Source organism: Phalaenopsis equestris, unplaced genomic scaffold, assembly GCF_001263595.1.
Source record: "Phalaenopsis equestris unplaced genomic scaffold, ASM126359v1 Scaffold000152, whole genome shotgun sequence".
Lineage (NCBI taxonomy): Eukaryota > Viridiplantae > Streptophyta > Magnoliopsida > Asparagales > Orchidaceae > Phalaenopsis > Phalaenopsis equestris.
The window spans coordinates 2,086,488-2,109,442 of NW_018164594.1; the positions used below are offsets into that span (position 1 = coordinate 2,086,488).

General features: G+C 35.4%; 1 protein-coding gene across 2 annotated transcripts; it reads left to right on the forward strand.

Moving 5' to 3' along the window:
• Positions 1–659: 659 nt before the first annotated feature.
• Positions 660–6,286, forward strand: LOC110021933 (transcription factor MYBS2-like). 2 transcript variants are annotated; one of them, XM_020720658.1, is made up of 5 exons: positions 660–1,061; positions 5,248–5,459; positions 5,559–5,651; positions 5,767–5,862; positions 5,935–6,286. In XM_020720658.1, exons 1-5 carry the CDS (start codon positions 791–793, stop codon positions 6,151–6,153), a joined length of 891 nt encoding a protein of 296 aa, XP_020576317.1. In that variant the 5' UTR covers positions 660–790; the 3' UTR covers positions 6,154–6,286. The 2 variants fall into 2 exon arrangements, with proteins under 2 accessions (XP_020576317.1, XP_020576318.1); XM_020720659.1 differs by having other exon boundaries at positions 672–1,061; positions 5,938–6,286.
• Positions 6,287–22,955: the final 16,669 nt, after the last annotated feature.

A 22,955-nucleotide genomic window follows, 5' to 3' on the forward strand; every position in this document is an offset into this window, starting at 1 on the left:
TTTGGTTTGCGCGTTTTTGAAAAAAGTTGTCTGTCTCGTTTGGGTTTTTTAAATTAAACGCAGGCCGCAGCCGCAGTCGACTCGAGGGCCGCGTTTCAGGATGAGTTGTTTATCCTGAAACCCACAAGTTGCCTCAAAGAGACCCTAAGCGCCGGTTTGGGTCGGCTTATAAGTGCGGGGGCCTTTTTAAAACTCTGTCGTACCATTTGGTTCGCGCGTTTCGTCAGTTTATCTGAAATCGCATTTGGGTTTTTACATTAAACACAGGCCGCGGGACGAACCCCACTGCCTGCCCGCGGGCCGCGCAAGCACACCCTAAAATCTAAAATGAGATGTCAAACTTGATCTGTTTTATTTCGGGGAAGTTTATGATTTCTAGATCATTAACTGAAACCATTCTTCCGCTTTTTAGGAATGATACCTATAATTAGTTTCCTAGTAATTCTCATATGATTAGAAATTGTGAATGACAGCGAAAACGGGAAGCAAACGGTAAAAAAAGAATCAAAATCAGCGCTTATTCTAACTGGCGGTATCCATATTCGTCCAATTTACCTAAGCATTAGCTAAGCTTTTCCCTAAGCAAGAGGGCACTTTCGGCACTTTCTCACAAATACGTTGGCATTTTCCACATTGCGGATTTGGATATGTGTATATAAATAACCAAATCCGAAAGCCAGAGCACTAACTGCGTTTCTCCTTTGATTTGTTTTCCGCTCTCCGAGGAGGAAGAAGGCGATAAGAGAGAGAGAGAGAGAGAGAGAGAGAGAGAGAGAGAGATTAGGACGCGATGGGGGAGAAGGGATTGAAGCTGTTTGGGGTGACGATCGTTGATGGGGAGAGTTGGAAGAGGGAGCAAGAGGCGGAGATGAGGGATTTGAAGGGGGAAGGGATGGAACAAGGGATGAAGAAAGGTATGCTGAAGAGCAAGAGCATGGGGAACCTGGTGGCGTCCGGCTCGACATCATCGGAAGATCATGGAGCCGGCGATGATGGGTATCTTTCAGATGGTGCGCTTCCCAAGTCGTCCAGAAGGAGAGAAGGGCAGGAAAGGAAGAGAGGTGATTGGCGGATTCTAACCATCTTGTCGTTCGTTCATTCGTCGATTTTTGCCTTGTTTGTCGGGATTTAGTTAATTGGTTTTTTAATTCTGGCAATTGTCGGAAATCATTTTTTTTTTTCTTACCGATGTTACTGGCTTTTCATTCACCATTTTTGTGCCAAATTGTGGATTCTGCTGATTGTAGAATGGACTGAACAAATCTGGTGATGTTTTGAAAATTTTTATTGTTGTTATGGTTCTTTCGGTTTTTATTTTATTATTATTTTTAATTTATTTATTTATTATTATTATTATTTTTTTTGTACTATGATAAGCGTAATGTAACCTAATTCATTCATTGTTTGATTCAAATTTTTGCGTCTTCAATGTTATGAATTTGTTTTTGATTAAGTTTAGTTGATTCAATCCTAGCCTACCGTTAGTTTTCTCTTTTTATATTGGCGGAATATGGCGCCATTGATTTTTGTAAGTTATTAGATTTCATCCTTCATCTGATATTTTTCTTGGATTTTACTTAGATTTTTCTTTGTGGAGCTGATATGCCCGAAAGAAATTCGATAGCCCTCCGTCGCTCCTCCTATTTTTTTATATTTGTTCTTCTCTATTTTCCTATGGTAATTCCTTTCTGAATGTTTGTGTTAATCAATCAATTCAAAGCGTCTACAAAACTAATTACAATTCAAAAATTAAGAAAAAAAGCATCTCTTTTTGTTTTGGCTGTTATTGTTGGTTTTTTTTTTGTTCTCTTGGATTGAATTTAAAACTATTTAGCTCACAAGCAAAAGTTATTTAATTATTCTGGTTCTGAAGAACATTGGTTCATCATGCTTAATATTTCTTTCGTGATTTTTTTTTCTCTCAACATTCCATAAACTTTATATGTGAACCATTATAATTTTGTTGCCATCATTTCCTCTCTTTTCAATTCTGCTGGCACCTTTTATTTATTTATTTATTTTATTTCGGGGAAAGATATGCTCTCAAAGGGTAATATGCGTGATTCCAATCCTTGACCTTCTGTTGAGAGACTATACCTTCAACCACTATGTCACGAATAAGTGTGCCAGTGATGTCTTTTATTTCATTATAGAAATTGGTTACCATGGTGCAATAACTTTCCTCACAAAAATGGTTATTTATTTAGTTCGTCATTACTCTTTTTAAAATATACAATAATGTTGGCAAAAATGCAAGACTTTCCCAATTTTTAACTTGTATAGAATCACTCTCTATTTTCTTTTGAATATTCTTAGAGGGCGAATAAAATGCATACATCCCATAGTAAGTTTGGGGGATGAGTAATTAATGAACACCATTATTGTGCACCTATAATCAAACTAATCAAGTCAATCAAGTCGCTAAGAGAACTTGAACAGAATAACAAACTGATTCTTGTAAATTAATTTGAAATATTACAAGTAATAGCTTGCCACTTCTTTAAGTCACATAAAGCCTCAAATCGTTCAAGATTGTATCTTGCCATATCATCCAAATTTGCCTTACATACTTAGTTGTTGAAAAGATTGCATTAAGAATCTCATATTTGACTCTTCTCTACTTCACGAGAGCTTTGTTGAAAGAACTACACGCAAGAATGATACATCTGTTGCTCAAAATCACGAATTTAAGGAACTTAACAGGATGAACCACTTAGTGGTGTGCTCACACCGAGTATCGGTGTAATTATTGTGCCTGCTCGTGATAAAAATGTGTCGATCGACCCTCAGCGATGTGGTCATGCCTATTTCAGCATGTTTATGCCAACCAGTGTTGGCATAGCTATGCTTATTTTAGGTGTGGCTATGCCAAGTCTATGTGCTGGCACTTTTGCGGCTGTGAGCTCCTGCAACTGTTGTGGGCTTCTTTAAATGTTGGTGTTTTAAGATCCACAACATAACAATCTCCATTTGGAGCTTGATGCCACCTAAGACCAATGATCAATCAAAGTTTTCATCTCCGCTTATACCATTTTCATGGTAACGTACCATGGTGTGTCTCACTCCCAATCTCAACCTTCATGGACTCTAACAAAAGGCTAGCATAGTTCCAGTTTTCTGATAATCTTCACTTCCGTCAACATATCCACGGAATTCTGAGTTATGTGTATTTTCTCCAAAAACAACTACTCATCCTTCGTGATAAAACGTATAAGGTGACATATCAGTCATATATGTATTGTCCTAGCATGAAAAATAATATTCATAGCAAGATGAACTGCATGCATACTATCTCTATGGAACTTTCCAATCCGCTACTCCCACTTCGGTTTGCTTTGTAGCCAAATCATCTCCTTGCTAACCTCAGTGCTAGCAATGTATTTGGCCTCCGTAGTTGAAAGTGCAATAATTTCTGCAGACTGGAAACTTGACTCAGCTTTGTTTCCCAAAGTAATGATATGCTCTATTGTACTTCTTTTACCAACCAAATCTTCCACCAAATCTAAATCTGCAAATGCTTGTAGATTAATCCATGCTTTTTCATGGTAAAATAACTTTTTTACTTTGCCCGTCAAATATCTAAGAATTTATTTTACCACCTCCTAAGGATGCCTGCCTGGGTTACTCATGTTCCAGCTGGCCACTTCTATTATAAATGCAATATTTGATCTCATACAACTCATAGCATATATTAGATTTCCAACTACTAAAGCATGCAGAGTTCTCCCTATGTGTATTTGTTCTACTTCAGATTTAAGTAATTACTCATTGGATAGTTTGAAGTGACTACCTAAGGGGTGCAAACTAATTTTGTCTCCCTCATGTTGAACCTCTGTAGGATCTTCCCTGCATACTCAGGCTTCTCTATAATACCATATCTTGATAAATATAATTTTTTTGATACAGTAAATCCTTCACTTACATTCATCCTTTAGCATGTGATCTTCATTCCATTGAAATTCTTCACTACATACTTTTTTTCGTCAGTCATTGCCCCCACTCGAATCAAACACTCTACTTTGATACCACTTATTGGGATTGAACTTTTATATGCTTCTATTAGGATTTTAGTCAAATAGATTTAAAAAAATCATACCATGGAATAGGACCACAATGATTTGAGAAATTCGGAATAAGAAAAATCAAATAAAAACACAAGGAATAATTCTAGAAAAAAACAAGCATTGAATTTAGCTTTGAAAAACTCTAGAATGAGAAAAAACTAAGGAACCACATCACTAAGAAATTTTTACTATGAAGACTATAAATGTACAAATAACTCATTCAGATCTCTTTTTTTACAATGAATGGAGCTTACAGGACATTGTTCCAAAATCTTCATCTCAATCTCGCAAGAGAAAATGTATATCGAAATTCTCTTCTTTGATTATTCCCTTATTCACGAGAACTTTATTAAAAAACCACACACGAGAATGAACCCGCTCAGGATCAATCTGTGTCGATTGACAATCGGTGGCGTGATTAGGCCGAATGTCATAGCTACACCCATTTCGAGGTGTGGCTTTGCCAGGTACATGTGCAACCATTTTTGTGACTGTGAGCTCTTGTAGACATTGCGGGCTTCTTCGACTGTGGATGCTTCAGACTCCACAAAATAAAAATGAAGTGGCTCATTCACGAAGGCTAACTTACTAGCTTACCAATGAATTATCACTTGAAGAACTTGAAAAGAAACTCACCTTAAATTTGGAACTCTTCTAAAGTTTCTAACTAGTGACCATCATAAATCAAATTCACCCTCTACTTAGAATGCTGCATAAGTGTACAAGTCATGTATTTTTATGTAAATCATTATATATATAGGTTTGAAATTAAATCCTAAGTGTGGGTTTAACTTTGTGGAATTACTTATACTCAATATTCCCCCTCTTCCCTTCTCTTTAGGCTTCAACTTTTTCTCCTGTAAGGACTTATCATATTTCCATTGTATATCTAACAAGTATTACTCAAGGCATTGTAGAAAGGCTAATTCATTGGTTTTTTTCATAACCTCTTATGTCATAGTGTTGGAAAAAGAATAGCTCTTAAGCCTCACCTACAGACTTTTAACCATCCTAATTTTAGTACTATGCATGTTTCCTATGCTTGGTTGTGTGATTCCATCTTGCTACCGTGATTTTTTTATTATTATTTCTAATTTGGCCTATATATGTCTTCTGGCTAGTTGTGTGATTCTTCATTTATTGTTCTAAATCACTAACGATAATATTTTTTTATGTTATTTAGGAGTTCCCTGGACCGAAGAAGAGCATCGAACATTTTTAGCTGGGCTGGAAAAGCTTGGGAGAGGAGACTGGAGAGGAATCTCAAGAAAATTTGTGACCACCAGAACTCCAACCCAAGTTGCCAGCCACGCCCAGAAATATTTTCTCAGGCAAAATAATCCCAACAAAAGGAAAAGGAGAACCAGCCTCTTTGATGTGGTTATCAGCAACAAGGTATATCAAAATTAATCTCACCATTTCCACATGGCAGCTAACAATTGTTGCTTTTCTTTCTTCGTTCTTTCTCCTCAATAACTAATCTACTCTTTGTAGGCCAGAAACTCGGAGACTCCCCCTCTTTCACCATTGAAGAGATCTGAAGATCCTTTTGAAGAAACTGATCGCCTCAACCACAACAATCATTCAGTAAGTCTTCCCATGCAATTAATTTGATTTTTACTTCTCCATGGAGTCATTTTGTGAGCATATATGTTAGAAATAACATAGTAAGCTTCCCTAAAAATGATTAAAATAACTGCAGACCGGATCCCCCTCCTCCATTTTTTTCCCAATGGCATCTCCAGATGCAGAAAATTGCAGCAGTACTAGCCTTAATCTCCCAAAAATCGGCTCAGTGGTAATTACTTGCAAAAAGCTTCATTTTTTTCCAGTATTCACATTCTAAACTCATTATATTTTGAATTTAAAACAGGGACAGGGCCACCCCACCTTAGCCCTCACCCCAACCATTGTCACTCTTGATCAACCTGGTATTACTTCACTCAATTTACCTGTGCCTCCTCGCAATCCTCAAACATTGGTTATTTCTGCAACTACTGCAAATAAGGATTTGGAACTCAGCATCGCGCCTCCGCAGCCTCGCAGTAACTTGGCCACATTGTCCCCAGGCACCATTCGAGTTACCTAATTAATTATTTACTCTCATTTGTTCTCTGTGCTTCCATCCCAAACACAAGCTTAGAATTTTTTTTTTTTTTTTAGTAAATGTCGGTCATGTTTAATGCTACAAACTACTTCATAAGTTTATGCGCTTTCCTTTCTCTCTTGGGATCAGATAATGAAGGTTTTTGTTTGGGTATTTGAGAGACCGATAGCAGGGATGTGTTGTGTCGACTATAATTTTTGTTTACCAAAAATGTTTCTTATAATTTTTTATTAATAAAACTATGTTGATTGATGGCTTATGCTGAGTTAGGAAAATTAGTTGGGTGAAGACAGGTTAAACAAAGTAACAGTTTGTTTGATTGTTTGTAGTGGAGGGAATATTAACACGTAAATCATTAAATTGAAGATTTTCCCTGATTCTCTTTCAGTCTTCCTTTTCTTTTTCTTTTTAATTTCTATTTTATTCAAAAAAATTGATTTCTAGTTTGATATTTTAAGCATGCATTTTTCTTTGGCGGTTATATTCATATCACACAGTTAATATGCACTTATAGATTTAGGGCCCATTTCTGGCAGCTTATTTGGCGTAGTGCATTCTGAAAATGCCAGATAAAGCGTTTGGAAATAGTGGCACGAAAGCAGTTGTTAAAAATTTATGTTAAACGAAGGCCATGGATTCGACCCCACTGCCCGTATTTCTTCGAGAACCTATTACTCTACTACCCTTGCACTCCCCTCTCACCATTGCCCTTCCTCTCGCATTTCTTCTACCTAGTCACACCCATCTCGATCGCTCCTCTCCCGTGCCTTTCTTCGATGGCAGTGAGTTGTCTTTCTACTCTTTCTATGGTTATTGTGCTCTCCATCCTCCCACAGTGCACCATTTTTTTATGGAATGACTTTCTCTTTGCGATTTGTGGTTTTGTCATTTGCAATTTGAAGTGAGAATCTGGATTTTGCTACTTCTGGCTTACTCATTTGTGTTTTGATGTTAGAATTTAGATTTTGTGATTTGTGACTTTCTCTTTATGATTTTGAATTTTGATTTTGTAAATTTGTGATTGAATGTAATATGAAGTAGGATTTTATCTATACCTTTGATGTTTGAGTCAGAATTTGAGAAATGGCTGAAAGAGACTGCATGATTTGTTGACAACAAAGTTTCAAGTGTGTCATTCTAGGTGGGGGTTACCTTTGATGATTGAGTGAGAATTTAAGAATGGCTGAGAGAGGATGCTTCATTTGTTGATAGCAATGTTTTAGGTGCTTTGTATGTATTAGTTGTTATGAAAAACGATGGCAATACATCGAAAAACAGATCGAGAAAAAATTACACCAGAAAAAGGTGACACAAGATTTACGTGGTTCGAAAAATTGTCTACGTCTACGGAGCTGTAGAGGATTTTATTACTTCAAAGAAAATACACCATCGAGCGCCTCGACATTTATAAAAAAACTCTCCTCTCTCTATCTCTCTCTCTCTCTCTCCTTTTCTCCCTCTTAAAAGAGCCACAGCCAAGGGAAGAAGAATTCTGTAAGCCACCCGTAAGCCACCTAGCAGAGGAAGGAGATTGGATTAATTGGAGAGTGATTCACCTGAGCTTTGCATTTTTCAATTTATAACCAAGCTATTAAGCCCACTTAAGGAAACCATAATCCTTATTTAGCAATTCTGCAAGCGGGATTTCAATACAGGCAACACGGGAACGCGGAGAGGAGGAGAAACACAGAGCTTCACGTGGTTGTGCTGTTCATCAGAGAAGGAAAGAGGCGGGAGTTCGAGCATGCAACAGAGATTAAGGAAAGTTATTAAACTTAATTTTTGTTTAATAACTTGCCTAAGCCGCAGTGGACATAGCTCCACTTTCTCAACAATTCTCCCACTTGGAGACTGGGGGACAGGACACTGACTGTACCACCCATTGGCTGCATCACCCCTTTTTATTCAAATGTGATATCCTCCACCTCTATAACTCAAAGCCCATGTCTTCACGCTAGAAGGCCAACTGAGGTCGAGCACAACTTCAGTTTCTCAAGGGTAACCCCCATAATCAACATATGAGCAAGGTTCTTACTTCCACAAATTTTCTTAAGTAACAGTTGTCCATCATCTAATAAAGATCGAATGAAGTGATACCTGATATGAATGTGTTTGGTCCTAGATTGAAAAGTTGGATTCCTGGCAAGGAATATGACGCTCTTATTATCACTATGGAGAGTGACTTTCTGAGCCTCCTTACCCAAATCTTCAAGGAAGCTCTACAGTCATATCATCTCTTTTGCAGCCTCTGACACTGCAACATACTCAGCTTCTATAGTGGACAGAGAAACTTTCTTTTGTAGATTTGAGTCTCATGACACTGCAGTATCACCAAGGGTATAAACATAACATGAAATACTCTTCTTACTATCAATGTCTTCAGCTAAATCTGCATCAACATAGCCTTGTACCTCTAGGCTCTTTCCTGAGAAACACAAGCAGGTTTCTGAAGAGCCTCTTTAGTACCTCAGGATCCACTTCACAACTTCTCAATGTTCCTTCCCTAGATTACTCATGTATCTACTCACAACCACTGCATGGGCAATATCTAGTCTGGTGCAGACCATAGAATACATAAGTGAACCAATAGAAGTGTAAGGAACCTTACTCATGTAGCCTTATTTCTCATCTGACTTGGGTGACTGATACTTGCTAAGTCTGAAGTGACTGCCCAAAGGTGTGTCAATTGGCTTGACATTGTCCATATCGAACCTACTAAGCACCTTTTCACATATTCATCTTGTGAAATCCTTAAAGTGTCTCTGACTCAGTCTCTCACAATTCTCATGCCAAGGACTTGTTTTGCCGCTCCTAAATCCTTCATTGTAAAGTGCTCTGACATCTGCTTCTTCATATTATTGATCTCATCAATGCTAGCCCCTGCAATAAGCATATCATCCACATACAACAACAAGATGATATTGGAACTGTCAAAGTACCTGACATAGCAACAGTGATCTGTCTGGCATCTTCTGTACCAAGCATCTTGCATGAAATTATCAAAATTCTTGTACCATTGTCCGAGAGTTTACTTCAGACCATACAAGCTCTTCTTCATTCTACAAACTAAATTTTTTTCCTTATACCATGAACCCTTCCGTCAGGTGCATATAGATGTCTTCTTCAAGGTCTCCATGAAGAAAAGTTGTCTTCACATCTAATTGCTCCAGGAATTGACCTTCGGTAGCAACCATAGACAGGACAATTCTAATGATTGTGAGCTTTACCACAGGAGAAAAGATCTCAAAGTAATCAATGCCCTGCTTCTGCTGAAAGCCTTTTGTAACAAGTGTGACTTTGTACCTTTTACTGCCATCAGACTCAGTTTTTACCCAGTACACCCACTTGTTGTGCAATGCCTTCTTCCATAATGGAAGTTCTATTAGATTCCATGTCTGATTTCCTATCAGGGAATCCATCTCCTCCCTCGTGGCCAACTCCCACTTGATAGTATTTTCATCTGATAAGGTTTCTTCATAGCTCTGTGGTTCTCCACTATCTGTCAGCAAGATGTAATTCACAGTTGGTGAGTAGCGTTGCGACGAATGCCTGCTCATGAATGCCCTGTGAACGACGGATGGAGTAGTGAAGGACTTTGAACCTGCTTGTGGAATAATAGGAATGGGTGCCCTAGACCCATTCTCCTCGTCATTCACATCTTCGCCCTGCACTACAACCTCAGTTGGATCGTCAAATCTCACAAACTCTGATTCCTGATAAGCTACTTCAGATTTTATACTAGTCTTATCCTTGTACATCATCTTCTCATTAAAAATCATATTTCTACTTTTAATGATCTTCCGAGAAACGATAACCGAATGCTTCATTTCCATAGTCAATGAAATAACATTTCTTTGACTTAGCCTCAAGCTTGCTACGTGTATCGGGATTGATTAGAGCATAAGAAAGATAACCAAAAGTCTTAAGATGAGAAAATTTGACCTCTTTACCGCTCCAGACCTCCTTAGGTAATTTACAGTCTAATGGGATGGATGGCTCTCTATTGATCAAGTAAACTGCAGTGCTGACCGTATTTGGCTAGAAGGTTGGTGGTAGTCTGACGTGCAATCTCATGCTCTTAGCACGCTCATTGATGGTCCTGTTCATGCATTTTGCAACTCCATTTTGCTACGGTGTCTCCGAAATGGTCTTCTCCATTCAGATACCCTGAGTTGCACATTACTCCTTGAACACACCATCAATGTACTCACCACCATTGTCAGATCTCAAACATTTATGTTTTAGATCTATCTTCGTTTCAATAATGCCCTTCCAAGTTTTAAACACACAAAATAAATCAAATTTATGCTTCAGAAACTAAACCCATACCTTTTTGCTGTGGTCATCTATGAATGTGACGTAATAGTGAGAGTCTCCAAGAGATGCCAATAGGGAAGGCCCTCACACATTGGTGTGTACCAGTTCTAGTTTTCTTGCATTTGGCACCCTACCACCTTTCAAAAAACTGACATTCTTCTGGTGGCTCTGGACTAAAGCTATTTCATACCTCTCTGACTCATGTGTCCAAGCCTGCAATGCCACATGTCTGTTGTGCTCTCTACAATTGTAGTATCAACACTGTTAATTAAACTAGTTGTCATATATAGCGTACCAGTCTTTTTATCTCGAGCCAGTACCAATGCTCCTTTGATAATCTTCCAGGTGTTATCCGAGAACACTATTGAATGACCTCCCTCATCAGATTGGCCAACAGATATGAGGTTCTTTTTCAGTTAAGAAATCTGTCTAACCTTTTACAGGATCCATTTGTTTTTTTAGGGAGTGCAATTTCAACATCTCCCATCACCACCACGTTCAAAGTTGCTCCGTCAACCAGGTACACCTTCCCAAAGTCACCTATAACATAGTTTTTCATTAACTCCCGGTGGGAAGATGTATTAAAAGAAGTTCATGAGTCCAGTATCCAGTCGTCAATAGAGCTATGAACTGCAAGCAATAACTCTTCTTGTACTTCTTCAGTTACAACATTAGCACTGATGTTCTCCGTCTTCTTAAGATTTTTGCAGTTCTTCTTTATGTGGCGTGTTTTGCTAAAGTTCCAGCAGGTTGTTTGCTGACCAGGCTTTGACTTGCTCTTGCTTCTGTGCTTTGATTTCGACCTTCCTCTATTTGAGTTCTTGTCATGTGAATGTGATCTCCCGTGATCTCCCTCTGGAATCAACATTTAGTGTTGAACTCAAACTTGAGGTCTCACCAGAATCTTTCCAGCGCACCTCCTCAGCCAAAATCAAATCATGAATATCATCATATTTTAATTGTATTTTAACTTAGTTTTATCTGCTGAGTTGCTAACTATCATTCTCATGGCTTCCCAGCTATTTGACAATGAAGCCAACAGTATCGGCGCACGTATCTCATCGTCAAAATCAATTTCAACGGATGACAATTGATTCGTGATGATGTTAAAAACATTCAGATGTTAAAAAATAAACACATATTCTGTCATTTTTAGATTGAATAACTTTTTCATCAAGTGCACCTTGTTATTCGCTGATGTTTTTTCATACATACTTGATAAAACAACCATAAGATCAGTCGTTGTCCTCTCCTTTATGACGTTGTGGGCAACAGACTTCGATATGGTTAATTTAATAACCCTTAGAACCTGTCGATCCAACAGATTCCAATCAGTCCCTTCCAACTTCTTCGTTCGCTTTCCCAATAATAAAAGATGAAGTTTCTTCCCTTAGAGGTGGTCCTCTATTTGCATCCTCCAACAACCAAAATCTGTGTCATCGAACTTCTCAATCCCCGAAACCTTCACTTTGTCTCCAGCCATCATTCTCCCTCAAATCAGAACCGAGGTTCTGATACCAATTATTATGAAAAATGACAGTAATAAAGCAAAAACAGATCAAGAAAAAATTACACCAGAAAAAAGCGACACAAGATTTACGTGGTTCGACAAATTGTCTACGTCCACGGAGCTACAGAGGATTTTATTACTTCGAAGAAAATACACCGTCAATCTCCTCGACGTTTACAAAAAAACTCTAACTTCTCTCTCTCTCTCTCTCCTCCTCTCTCTATTGCTCTCTCCTTTTCTTTCTCTTAAAAGAGCTACAGCGAAGGGAAGAAGAATTTCGTAAGCCAATTGTAAGCCACCTAGCAAAGGAAGGAGATTGGATTAATTGGAGAGTGATTCACCTGGGCTTTGTGTTTTCCAATTTATAACCAAGCTAGTAAGCCCACTTAAGGCAACCATAATCCCTATTTAGCAATTCTATAGGTGGAATTCCAATACAGACAACGCGAGAACGCAGAGAGAAGGAGAAACACGGAGCTTCACGCGATTACGCGGTTACGCGGTTACGCAGTTCAACAGAGAAGAGAAGAGGCGGGAGAATGGGCGTGCAATAGAGACTAAGGAAAGTTATTAAACTTAATTTTTGGTTTAATAACTTGCCTAAGCCGCAGTGGACATAGCTCCACTTTCTCAACAGTATCGTTAAATGAAAAATATTTGATGGGGTTTTTCTTTACCTTTGATATTTGAGTGAGAATTTAAGAAATTATTAACATAGGGTGCTTGATCTATTGATAGCAATATTTCAGGTGTCCTATATGTAACTGCTTCAAATGAAAAATATGGGTTGGGATTTTATCCATACCTTTGATGTGCCCCTAGCGTGCATTGTTTTTCTGTGTGTTTTATGTCAATTTAATTCCCCTGTGACGGTGCCAAACTTGACCCGACCCGTAATTACACAGTAATTTATCTTTCAAAAGACATCAAAAAACTTGACTCAATTTATATTTAGCAACTAATATACAAAATCAAAATATTATAAAATGTAGCAAATAGTTCACACATTATGGGTTCTACACAAGTGCACATATCGCTTCAAGTAATATAGAACTTTCTGATTAAGCCCCGAATATCAATCCCATGAGGAATCCCATGAATCCCATGAGGAAGCGAGGAAAAATGTCCTTAGTCGAATTCTAGTCTACTACTATTAGTCCTTAGTTTGGAATGTTGATTAAAATGGTGTTTTATCTAGCAACTACTCCTAAATGTGAATGTTAAATGTAAGGATAGTAACTATTCCTAAATGTAAATATTAATTCTAAAGATTACCCTTTTTGGATGAGTTGGTTTGGAGAATTTTAAGATGTTAAAAACTACTATTCTTATGTAGCAAATTGGATAATGTAAAGGAATGTGATACATTAAACATTGTATGTGCCAAATAAGAGCAATTTTAAGTTTCTCCCATGATTCAGTGTTATAGAAAATCATTGGTTAATATTAGGTTTAGTCCCTAAATCCGTGGTTGGGGTTTTGTGCCATCCCTCGAAATTTGGGAGCTGATTAAACAGGTTAGTCCAGTGAAGGCCTCAGCCCAGACCTTCATGAAGTTGAATCCACGAGTAGTTCAAAGCATCTCCGGGTTGGAAAAAAAAAAGAGGGGGTTGTTTTTATTAGAAGTCAAATCTCACAGTTGGTGGCATCATGCATCAAGGACCCCGGCCCATCATAACCATCTTCTATCCAGCAGGTTATGTGAATTTTGGATGCAACTCCAGAAATTTACGAGGACATGCCACGATATTTGTTCTCTATGAAGTTGCTTGAAGATTCTACTCAAAGGCAGTGTTTCATAATGATGTCCAATGACGGTAGGGTAGCTTATCTACGTTATGTTCTTGGGAGCTGTGACATTTGAGGGATACTCTTTTTTTATTAGATTCTTGTGTGAAATTTCATATTTGTTATTTTCTTATTTACTCTGAACATTTCTATTTGTTTATTGTTTTTATCTTGTTTTGGATATTTATGTTGTTTTGAACGTGCCACTTTACTTGAGATTTTTTCATTCATCGTTATATTTCTATTTACTTCTGTAATGTTATTTGCTTATTTTTGTTTTATTTGTAACCTTATATGATTATAGCTAATTCATTGTTATATTTTGATTGGCCACTTTGATATTAAAATACATGGTTGAAACTAGAGAAATGTGCAGAGGGAGAGTTGCAGTTGTAGTATGCTTGAAGTACGGTTTCTAATAAGTTATACATAGAGCACTCCCCTTGCATGACATCCTCATAGGTTGTTAAGAAATGTGTTGGTGAGTTGCTTGCTAGCAACTCAACGAGATTTAACAACATGTTTTGCATGCATAGGCGGTATTCACAAATATGTTGGAGGAATTAAACAAAAATCCTGAAATTCATGACTCGTCCAAAATGACTTCACAAGAGGTGTTAGCAATAACCTCTATATATTATTATAGAATGAATCAATGTGGTGAACTATAAAACAATTTCAACACTCTTTGAAATGATTTACCGATACTTCTTAATAGGGTTGAAGGCACTTGTTACTGGCTGAGGCATATGACTACCGCCTTGGATAGTCTTTGTCAAAGACTGAAAATGATATTCTTAAGACCTACACTAAAGATGGGAAAGGTGCAAGTGAGAAGTCAGAGTTGGAGGAACGAATTATGGATGCGATAGTTGGAAGGTGAATGGGGGGCATGTTAGTTTTTATCGTATTATTAATTATAATGGTTGTCGAAGACATTCATTGTTTATTGTATCAATATTTTGTATAGGTCATATTTATTTCTATTCCTTATGCATTTGATATATACTGTTTTTGTTTTTTATGCAACTTATATGTGTTTTTTTTCCTTTTATACTTCTTTAATTTTTTTTTGTGGGTTTTGGAGGTCTATGATGAGACGGTTGACCTTATGGGTTTTCTGGATGGCCTGTCACATGTGAAATCGTAATGAAGGCAATCAAGTTCATCTCTTTCTTTTGATGCTATGATTTTTTAGGTTCTTTTATATGGTCTTTTTTGGTGAAATATATGTGAGATACATGAGTTTGATATTATGTAAGTTAAATGCAACCAAGAATTATAAGGTCTATTGTCTTCTTGTAGGGACAGATTTATTGCTTTATATATTGAGTTTTATGAGATCTCACAACTGCATAAAACTAAAATTAATTACTTCTATTATCAAATCTTACTTGTACTATGTCTAAGACTTTTTTTTAACCATTCAAGCAAGATGAGCTAGAGTATTTCTAATATCTCCAGACAATTGCACTGCTGCTGTGAACTTCAAAGTTACCTGCTAACTTCACTTCAGCCACATAGTTACATAGACAGTTTTATAGGAGCCCCCGGAGAATCAAGAAAAACTGTGACTATTTTTAGTGGGCAGATAGTCTTGAAGATTCCATTGTTGAGAGTGATGGAGATCATCCTTGGAGGACTGCTTAGCTCGTGACATACGTCGTTTGTTCTTTAAAAATAATATTACCATATTATTGATTATTATTTTAATAGTCATTTTCTTACTTTTTTAGTCATGCTACACACTATTAAGTGAGGTGTCTATCTTTATTTTGTAATGTTCTGCAATAGATATTTGCTTTTAAAGCTTAGAATGTACTCGTATGAATGGTTCTGTTGCAAACAACATTGCTATATAAGAGTAGAATAGTCATTTGTCCAGAAACAACTGTAACACAACTATTTCAAACTGTAAAAGGCAAACAGACAGTCAACTTATCCGCAACAGCTTCCATTGACAGCTGCTACGCAGGAGCTTATTATTAAGCTGCAGCTGCCTCATAGAGACCCTTAATGCCCAAACTTTTTTATTTTCATGCATAAAAACTACTCAAATCTTTAATATCACTATCACCTATTTTTGAATGTGAAATACACTTTAATAATGACTAAATTTACTACACCAAATTATTATGCAAGTAAATATGAAAGCTTAAAGGGTTGTTTGATTGGAACAAGATGTAATTTATTGTAATTTTTTTTATAGGTATTATGTATTTGATATGAAAAAATGTAAATAGAATATAAAGTTTGAATGAATTTGAAGTTCACTCATTAGTTTATTTTGGTTCAATTTTGAATTTAACAGATTTGACCGAATTTAAGTTATACAGTAACACGCTATTGGCAAGCCGCCACCCCCAGCTTCCGTTGGTCGTTCCCTGTTGCCTATCTGTCGTCGACGTTGTCTGCCTCCCGCTGTCTATTCGTCATCTCTGGCTATCGTTCACAGTCGCTACCATTGGCCATTCGCCGTCACGGTCTGCCATCTCCATATGCCTCCACCGGTTGGCTGCCAACCCACCGCCATTGTCAGACAATAAAGCATATTTTGAAATATATTATTTTTACTCTAATTCAAATCAAATAAAAAAATAATACAAATCCTAAACTTATTTTATAGTGAATCAAATAACTCTACAAATTTTTTAGATTTTGAGCAAATTGGAAGAAATCTTTATTTTCATTTTTAGAAAGTGTAATGCAGGTAAATTGAGACTTTTATATAATGTATGTATTGGAGTTTAAGATTTAGATGTGCAAATACATAAGAATTGAGTGGTATGCCGGTAAATCTTCCATTGTTTTAACTAATTAGAAGGTATTTGTGGCTTGAAACAGAATTAGCAGGTCCAAATAATATGGGGGTGGAGAGGATTATGTGGGTGTGGCTCTGAAGCGCGTTGAGTTGTTTCAGACTGATTGGGCGTTCGATGGTGATGTTGAGGTCCACAAAAAAGTGAGGTGATGTGATGTGATGTTGTTTTGAAGTAGTGGTCGGTGAGTGCTTGGTTGTGCGGTCCAGCTCATGTATGTGCCCTTCTTAATTTCTTGGGTACCAATTTATGTGTGGCTCATAAAAGATCGTATGCTTTTGCTATAGATGATGTGTCATGGCTAATTTCGATATGACAAATGAAATTAATGAATGAATGATATCTGTTTTCTCTGTCCATTTTTTATTGGGCGGTTTAATATTCAATTATTGTATCGGTATGGTTTTGTTTCCACAATCATTTTATAGCTATCATTCAATTTATCATTTTAATAATTTTGATGCATATATAATGCAATATTATACACTAAATCTTTAATTAATATATTTATTTTATTTCTAGTATCTTCATAATACTATTTTAATTTTAAATACAAGTGATGCACTCCCATTTAATCAACGAATCTTGTTTAGACTTTTTTGTGTGAATTGTACTTAGTGACTGATGATTTCTTCTTTTCGTGAAACTATCGGTCACAAATCATATAACCTTTTTTTACTGGAATAAAATTTTCTCGGGTTATTATTTCTTTTCTTAAAAGTCAATAAATGTTAATTCAATTGTTTTTTTTTTCACATTTTTTAATAGACCTAGAATAAAATGTTTAAATTTATTATCCTCATGAATAAATGGTCAAGCCATCAGCAAGTGTATACATTCAAGATAGAAAAGGGCAAGGACCCTATAAGTTTATATGCAGCAACTTTTTAATCGGATAAATAAGAATGGTTAAGTTTGCAAGGCAAGTAGCAGCAGTTATGTAAGCATTGCATGTCGATCAAATGCTAATACCAAAATCTTTTAATTTTTCATTGGAATCATTTTAAAATCCATGAAATTTTTACATGGTTGAATGTATATTCGACCATAATATTGATTTCAAATTCAATAAACATTCTGAAAAAATAAAAAATGTGTTGATTAGGTGTTCGCACAAATGATAAATCAACTAATATAAGAAAGAAAATTGTGTTAGACCAAAAATTATATATATGTGTGTGTGCGCGCGAGCGCACGCCCTCCTTTTGGAAGGCGGCGTAAGTGTAAGTCATCTTTGTCATGGATTTGAATTTTCTTGGGATCAAATTAGCACATATGGGAAACCGGTCTTTAGGGGATAGTTAAATCCGTCCTAAATACTGATTCTTTTCTATATATATATAATATATAATGAGATATAGCTTATAAGTGGGGGAGCTAAATAACACCTGCAAGCAAATTGTTAGAAATCATTACTTGCTCCCCCCATAGAGATATATTTGTGTGTACATAGAGGCATGAATCACTGTAGAAAAGTACCCTAACAAACTACCATACATATGAAGTATGCAGTCTATATATATATAGAATCGGTATTTAGGACGGATTCAATGTGTGTTAAATTACAGCTGATTCATCAAATAATTTTGAATTTTCTTAAAAATATAGCATGTCAAATCATTCAATGCGGAAAAAACACCTTGTATTTCACGATGTATCCGTGTGAGTATATAAATAACCGGTGATTCATAAAATAAATTTGAATTTCCATAAAAATATAGCATGTCAAATCAACAAGTGCTAAACAAAATGCCACGTATTTCACGCAAATCAATAAATGTTTAATATTATCTCCATACACAAATATGCAAGTAAACTCAAACATAATTTGACCGAGTATGACTTAAAAAATAAAAACCATATACTCCGCTTTCAATCATTCTCGCATAGTAGGTTTAAGTAAAAAAAAAAAAACAATGGATAAAAATAGATGGTTTATTAATAGAATATGTACGTTAGACATATTTCATATAATATTGAAAATTAGCCCAAAAAAAGAAATAAAAAACAAAGAAAAATTAATACATAAGGACTCCACAAGTAGAGTTACGTGCGGGGTCCAATGAAATTACGTCGTGGAGTTGATCAGCTCGTAACACAAGGAAATGTTCCCATCGTGTTATTCTGTGTTATTCAGGTGTTATTGTATGTTATTCAGGTTTTATTATGTTTTGAGAATATTCTCAGTGTTATAATAACATAATAACACATCAATAATACTTGAACAACACATAATAACACCTAAATAACATACAGTAATACTTGAATAACATTGGAGGAATATTCTATTGTGTTACCAGACAGATTTTTTTTTCAACATTGCGTGATTTAATTGGACTTCGAACATAACTCTAAGCCCAGAATACTTATTTAATATTTTTTCAGAAACAAATGCTTCGTTCATAGCTCAACATTTTGTAATAAGCAATTAACTTGATCGTCCGGCTTTGAAATCATTCAGGAAAATAGTTTTTATATTCCTATCAATTCGAGCACTTAGATAAACGACAATTGGTCGTCTCAGCCACCCAACACTTGTCACGTGAATACATCATTCGTCCATTGGCCTTTTAAATTTGGTTATATTAAAAAGATAGGAAACAATATAGAAATGTATCTTCATATATATATATATATAGATACACACACATAGACATACGATAGTAATTTATGACAATATAAATAAAGCATGAAAAAAACACAAATTAAAATAATAAGAAACAAAATAACAAGAAGAAATGATTCGATATTCCTCGAGCTTTCAGGCCATAAAAAAAAGAGTATTTTGATGGCCCCGGCCGCCAAAAGACTTTATGAAAATAATTTTTTGTTTCATATCTTCGGTTTTATTTGTTTTTTGTTAAAAAAAAAAAAGGAAAATTTGCATACATTCCACATAACTCATATGTATTTACATATCTTACACATAAAGGCTTTTATATTTACACTTATAAGTTATAACACCTTGATGTTATAAACTTATGCACGAAAGAACATGTTTCACTTAAAAAAGAGTGATAATTATATTTTTGATGTGATGTTAAGGATATAAGTGGCATGGATGTAAATATGAATATTTAGGTGTTTAATATTTAAATACATAAAAATTATATGATATTTATGTAAATGCCCTAAAATAATAAATAAATAAAAACGAATTTATCACCTTAGAAACTGCCGCCTTCTCTCTGAACTTTTCTGCTTGCTTGTCGTGGCTTAGTTGAATATTCATTTCATTCACCTTCTAGCTAGCTAAGACTGCAAGGCTACTCCTTACACGTGTGAAATGCTTGGTGAGAAATAGGGGTGTGTAAACGAGCCGAACACGAGCGAGCCTCGGCTCATTTATATTTCGAGCTCAAAAAGTGTGTTCGTGTTCGACTCGTTTGCTTAACGAGCCGAACACGAGTTATTTACGAACAAATAGTTCTTTTAACAACTCTAAGACCATAAGACAATAAGAGTTTGAACAAGATTTAAAAATTATTATTTATTTTAAAACATCATTTTAATCTAATTTAATAATTTTTATTCTATTTTCTTAATCAATATTTTAATTGATTATAAATCTTTGTAGCGTTGTAGCAATTAGATTTTTTTAAAATACTATGTATGTATATATATATATATATATATATATATATTTAAACTTGATGAGTAGTATTTCGAGCCAAAACGAGTAGTTCGTGTTGAACACATTAACTTATCGAATGAAATTAAAGAGCCGAACACGAGCTTCTTAACGAGCAGAACACGAGTTGTTTTGCAGCCCTAGTGAGAAAAGAGAATATGGAGACCAAGCAACCAGCATTTCAGATTTAGACAAGGTTTGAGAATTTCTTTTTTAAAATTTTTATAATTAATTATGAATATTGCATATACATAATTATCTATATATATTATAAGACAAATAATTAAGATGAGATTTATCGTATAGTTTGGTGGTTGATGCAAATGTCCATTAGTCAACCGCATGAGGAGAAGATTTCTTCATTGTTATTTGTGAGTTGCATATGGATTAGAAGAGATTACTTAGAAGATTGATGTGTCATAACAAAACTTATTTAATTGAAAACGAATCATAATGGAACATTTAGATATCTAAGTAATCAAAAATTTTAAAATTCATGGAATTAATGGAGAGATCATTTGAATTATGTTTCGGCAAATCAATAGTTGGAATGAGAATCTTATTGAACCAGTCCATTGATACTAAAAATGCCTTGGTAGTTCAAATAAGGTGCTAAGAACTATACATGTTAAGAGTCTATTTATAACCGCTGCAACTGTTTTAAGAAATAATTGTAGAATTGTTATAAGATAATTACATTTTTTAAAGGTTTTTTATGAGAATTGTAAATATCTTTATAATATTACGTCTACTAGTCTAATCATATCATGCTTTAACAGATTTGATTATAAAGAGTTTATATTGTTCATAAAAAAAAATAAAAAATAACAATATATTTGCAACCCAATAAAGTTGTAATAATTGTCTAAAAAATGTTGTAAAAAAAACTACCATAAGTAATCCCTAACTTTTAATTTTATACGTTGATAATCAAAGCGAGCAACACGACGAGATAAAGCAAGTGAGGCAATAATCACTTAATTGTAATATTATTAAAACATTAATCTATCTAAAAAGACTGAATGATCAACATTAATGATTTAATTGATTATATTTTTTTCTTGTTAAAAAGATCAAAATAACCCTTTTAAAAATCTATAAATGGATACTCCTTAGAGAATTTTGAGTTCACTTAATGTCAAAGATATGCCCATCAATACTCAATTTCTATCATCCCTCACCCAATTACACAATGCCTGCCACATCAACCCTTGCAGTTGACAATTGCTAACATTACCCATATATTTATGATCAATGAACGAGAATCAATGCCTGTTGTCTATTGTCATCCATCGTCAATTAATGCCAAAACAAATTAGCCCATTGTCTGTAACATTACCTTCTCCAGTGATAAGGAAGGATGGTCTATTGTAACTTCCAAACTACATAATAGAATTACTTTATTTAAGTTGGGCTCTATTTTTCCCTTTTAGTTTCCACAAAAGAAAAATCTTGTAGTTCTTGTAAGTCATATTCTTCATGCATTATTGTGTAAAATTAAGATGATAATGTTATGTGGTATGTATGTCAATGATTTCTCTTCACGGGAAGTTTTCATTGTGGAATGCATTTAAATTCTCTCAAGAATTACTCACATTCATCTCAACATGGCTAAAAGAAGCAATTATAGACATTTCAAAGCATGTTAAAAAATATTCATGAAAATAACTAAGAATTTCTAAACAACATATATTTCATTAATTTCAAATAAAAAAAAATTATATCCAAATAAAATGACAACAACCAAAAGTTACATTTGCACCAATAATATTTTGGGCCACATGCCACATTCAGCGATCAACTGCTTCATCCGGATGTCATCGAGAAAATAAATCAATCTGCCTAGCTGTAATAGTTTAAATTTATTAAACATTTTATCGAATAAGTAAACTAAAGTTAGAGAAAGAGAGAACATGAGTGCACAACGACTTGCACTTCTGACGCAAAATTGGGTATTTCAGGGCTCATGTGAACTATTTCATATAATCAAATATCTTCTGCACATAAAGTTGGAGAAGGGCCTAAATTCCCTTTGTACATGAGAGGAGGGAGAGTAAACTAAATTAAATATATATATATATATATTTTGTCTAGGAGGCACAACCAAAGGATTTTTGCACTTTAACCAAGATAAGAGAAGAGAGAGAAAGAGAGAAGATGAGTGCACGACTTGCACTTCTGACGCAAAATTGGGTATTCCCGGGCTCATGTGAACTATTTCATATAATCAAATATCTTTTGTAAATGAAGTTGGAGAAGGGCCTAAATTCCCTTCTTACATGAGAGGAGGGAGAGATGACAAAAATTCTTATTACATGAAAAGACCCCTCTATATATAAAAGATGGAAATCAATGAAGAAAATTCATATTTCTAACCATGCTTTAAAGAGGATTGTAGGAGTTATTCTAGGAATTACAACCCTGTGGGCCTGAGCCTTGCTGTTTCTGGCTTGGTCGCCTTAGCTATCCATGGTTAGTTCTTGGCCAAGGTTGCTACTCAACTTTTGGATGGGGCAACCGACCGACTCTAAATGGATCAACGATTGATTCGTCGACTAAGGCCCTAATTGAGACTCTGGGTCAGCTAGATACTGTATGTATCTTCAGCCGACTAGTGTACTAGGAATTGGTGAAGATGACCAACTGGTTGGGAAGAAAAGACCCCCAAATGATATTTCATCACTGAATGTAGGTGGAGATGCTTGGTCTATGGTGGAGA

Bases quoted from the DNA above. Each gene is read 5' to 3' on its own strand.
- LOC110021933 (XM_020720658.1), top strand. From the start codon at position 791: ATGGGGGAGAAGGGATTGAAGCTGTTTGGGGTGACGATCGTTGATGGG. The intron at 5,460-5,558 runs GTATATCAAAAT...TACTCTTTGTAG, and splicing joins ATGTGGTTATCAGCAACAAG to GCCAGAAACTCGGAGACTCC. The intron at 5,652-5,766 runs GTAAGTCTTCCC...AAATAACTGCAG, and splicing joins TCAACCACAACAATCATTCA to ACCGGATCCCCCTCCTCCAT.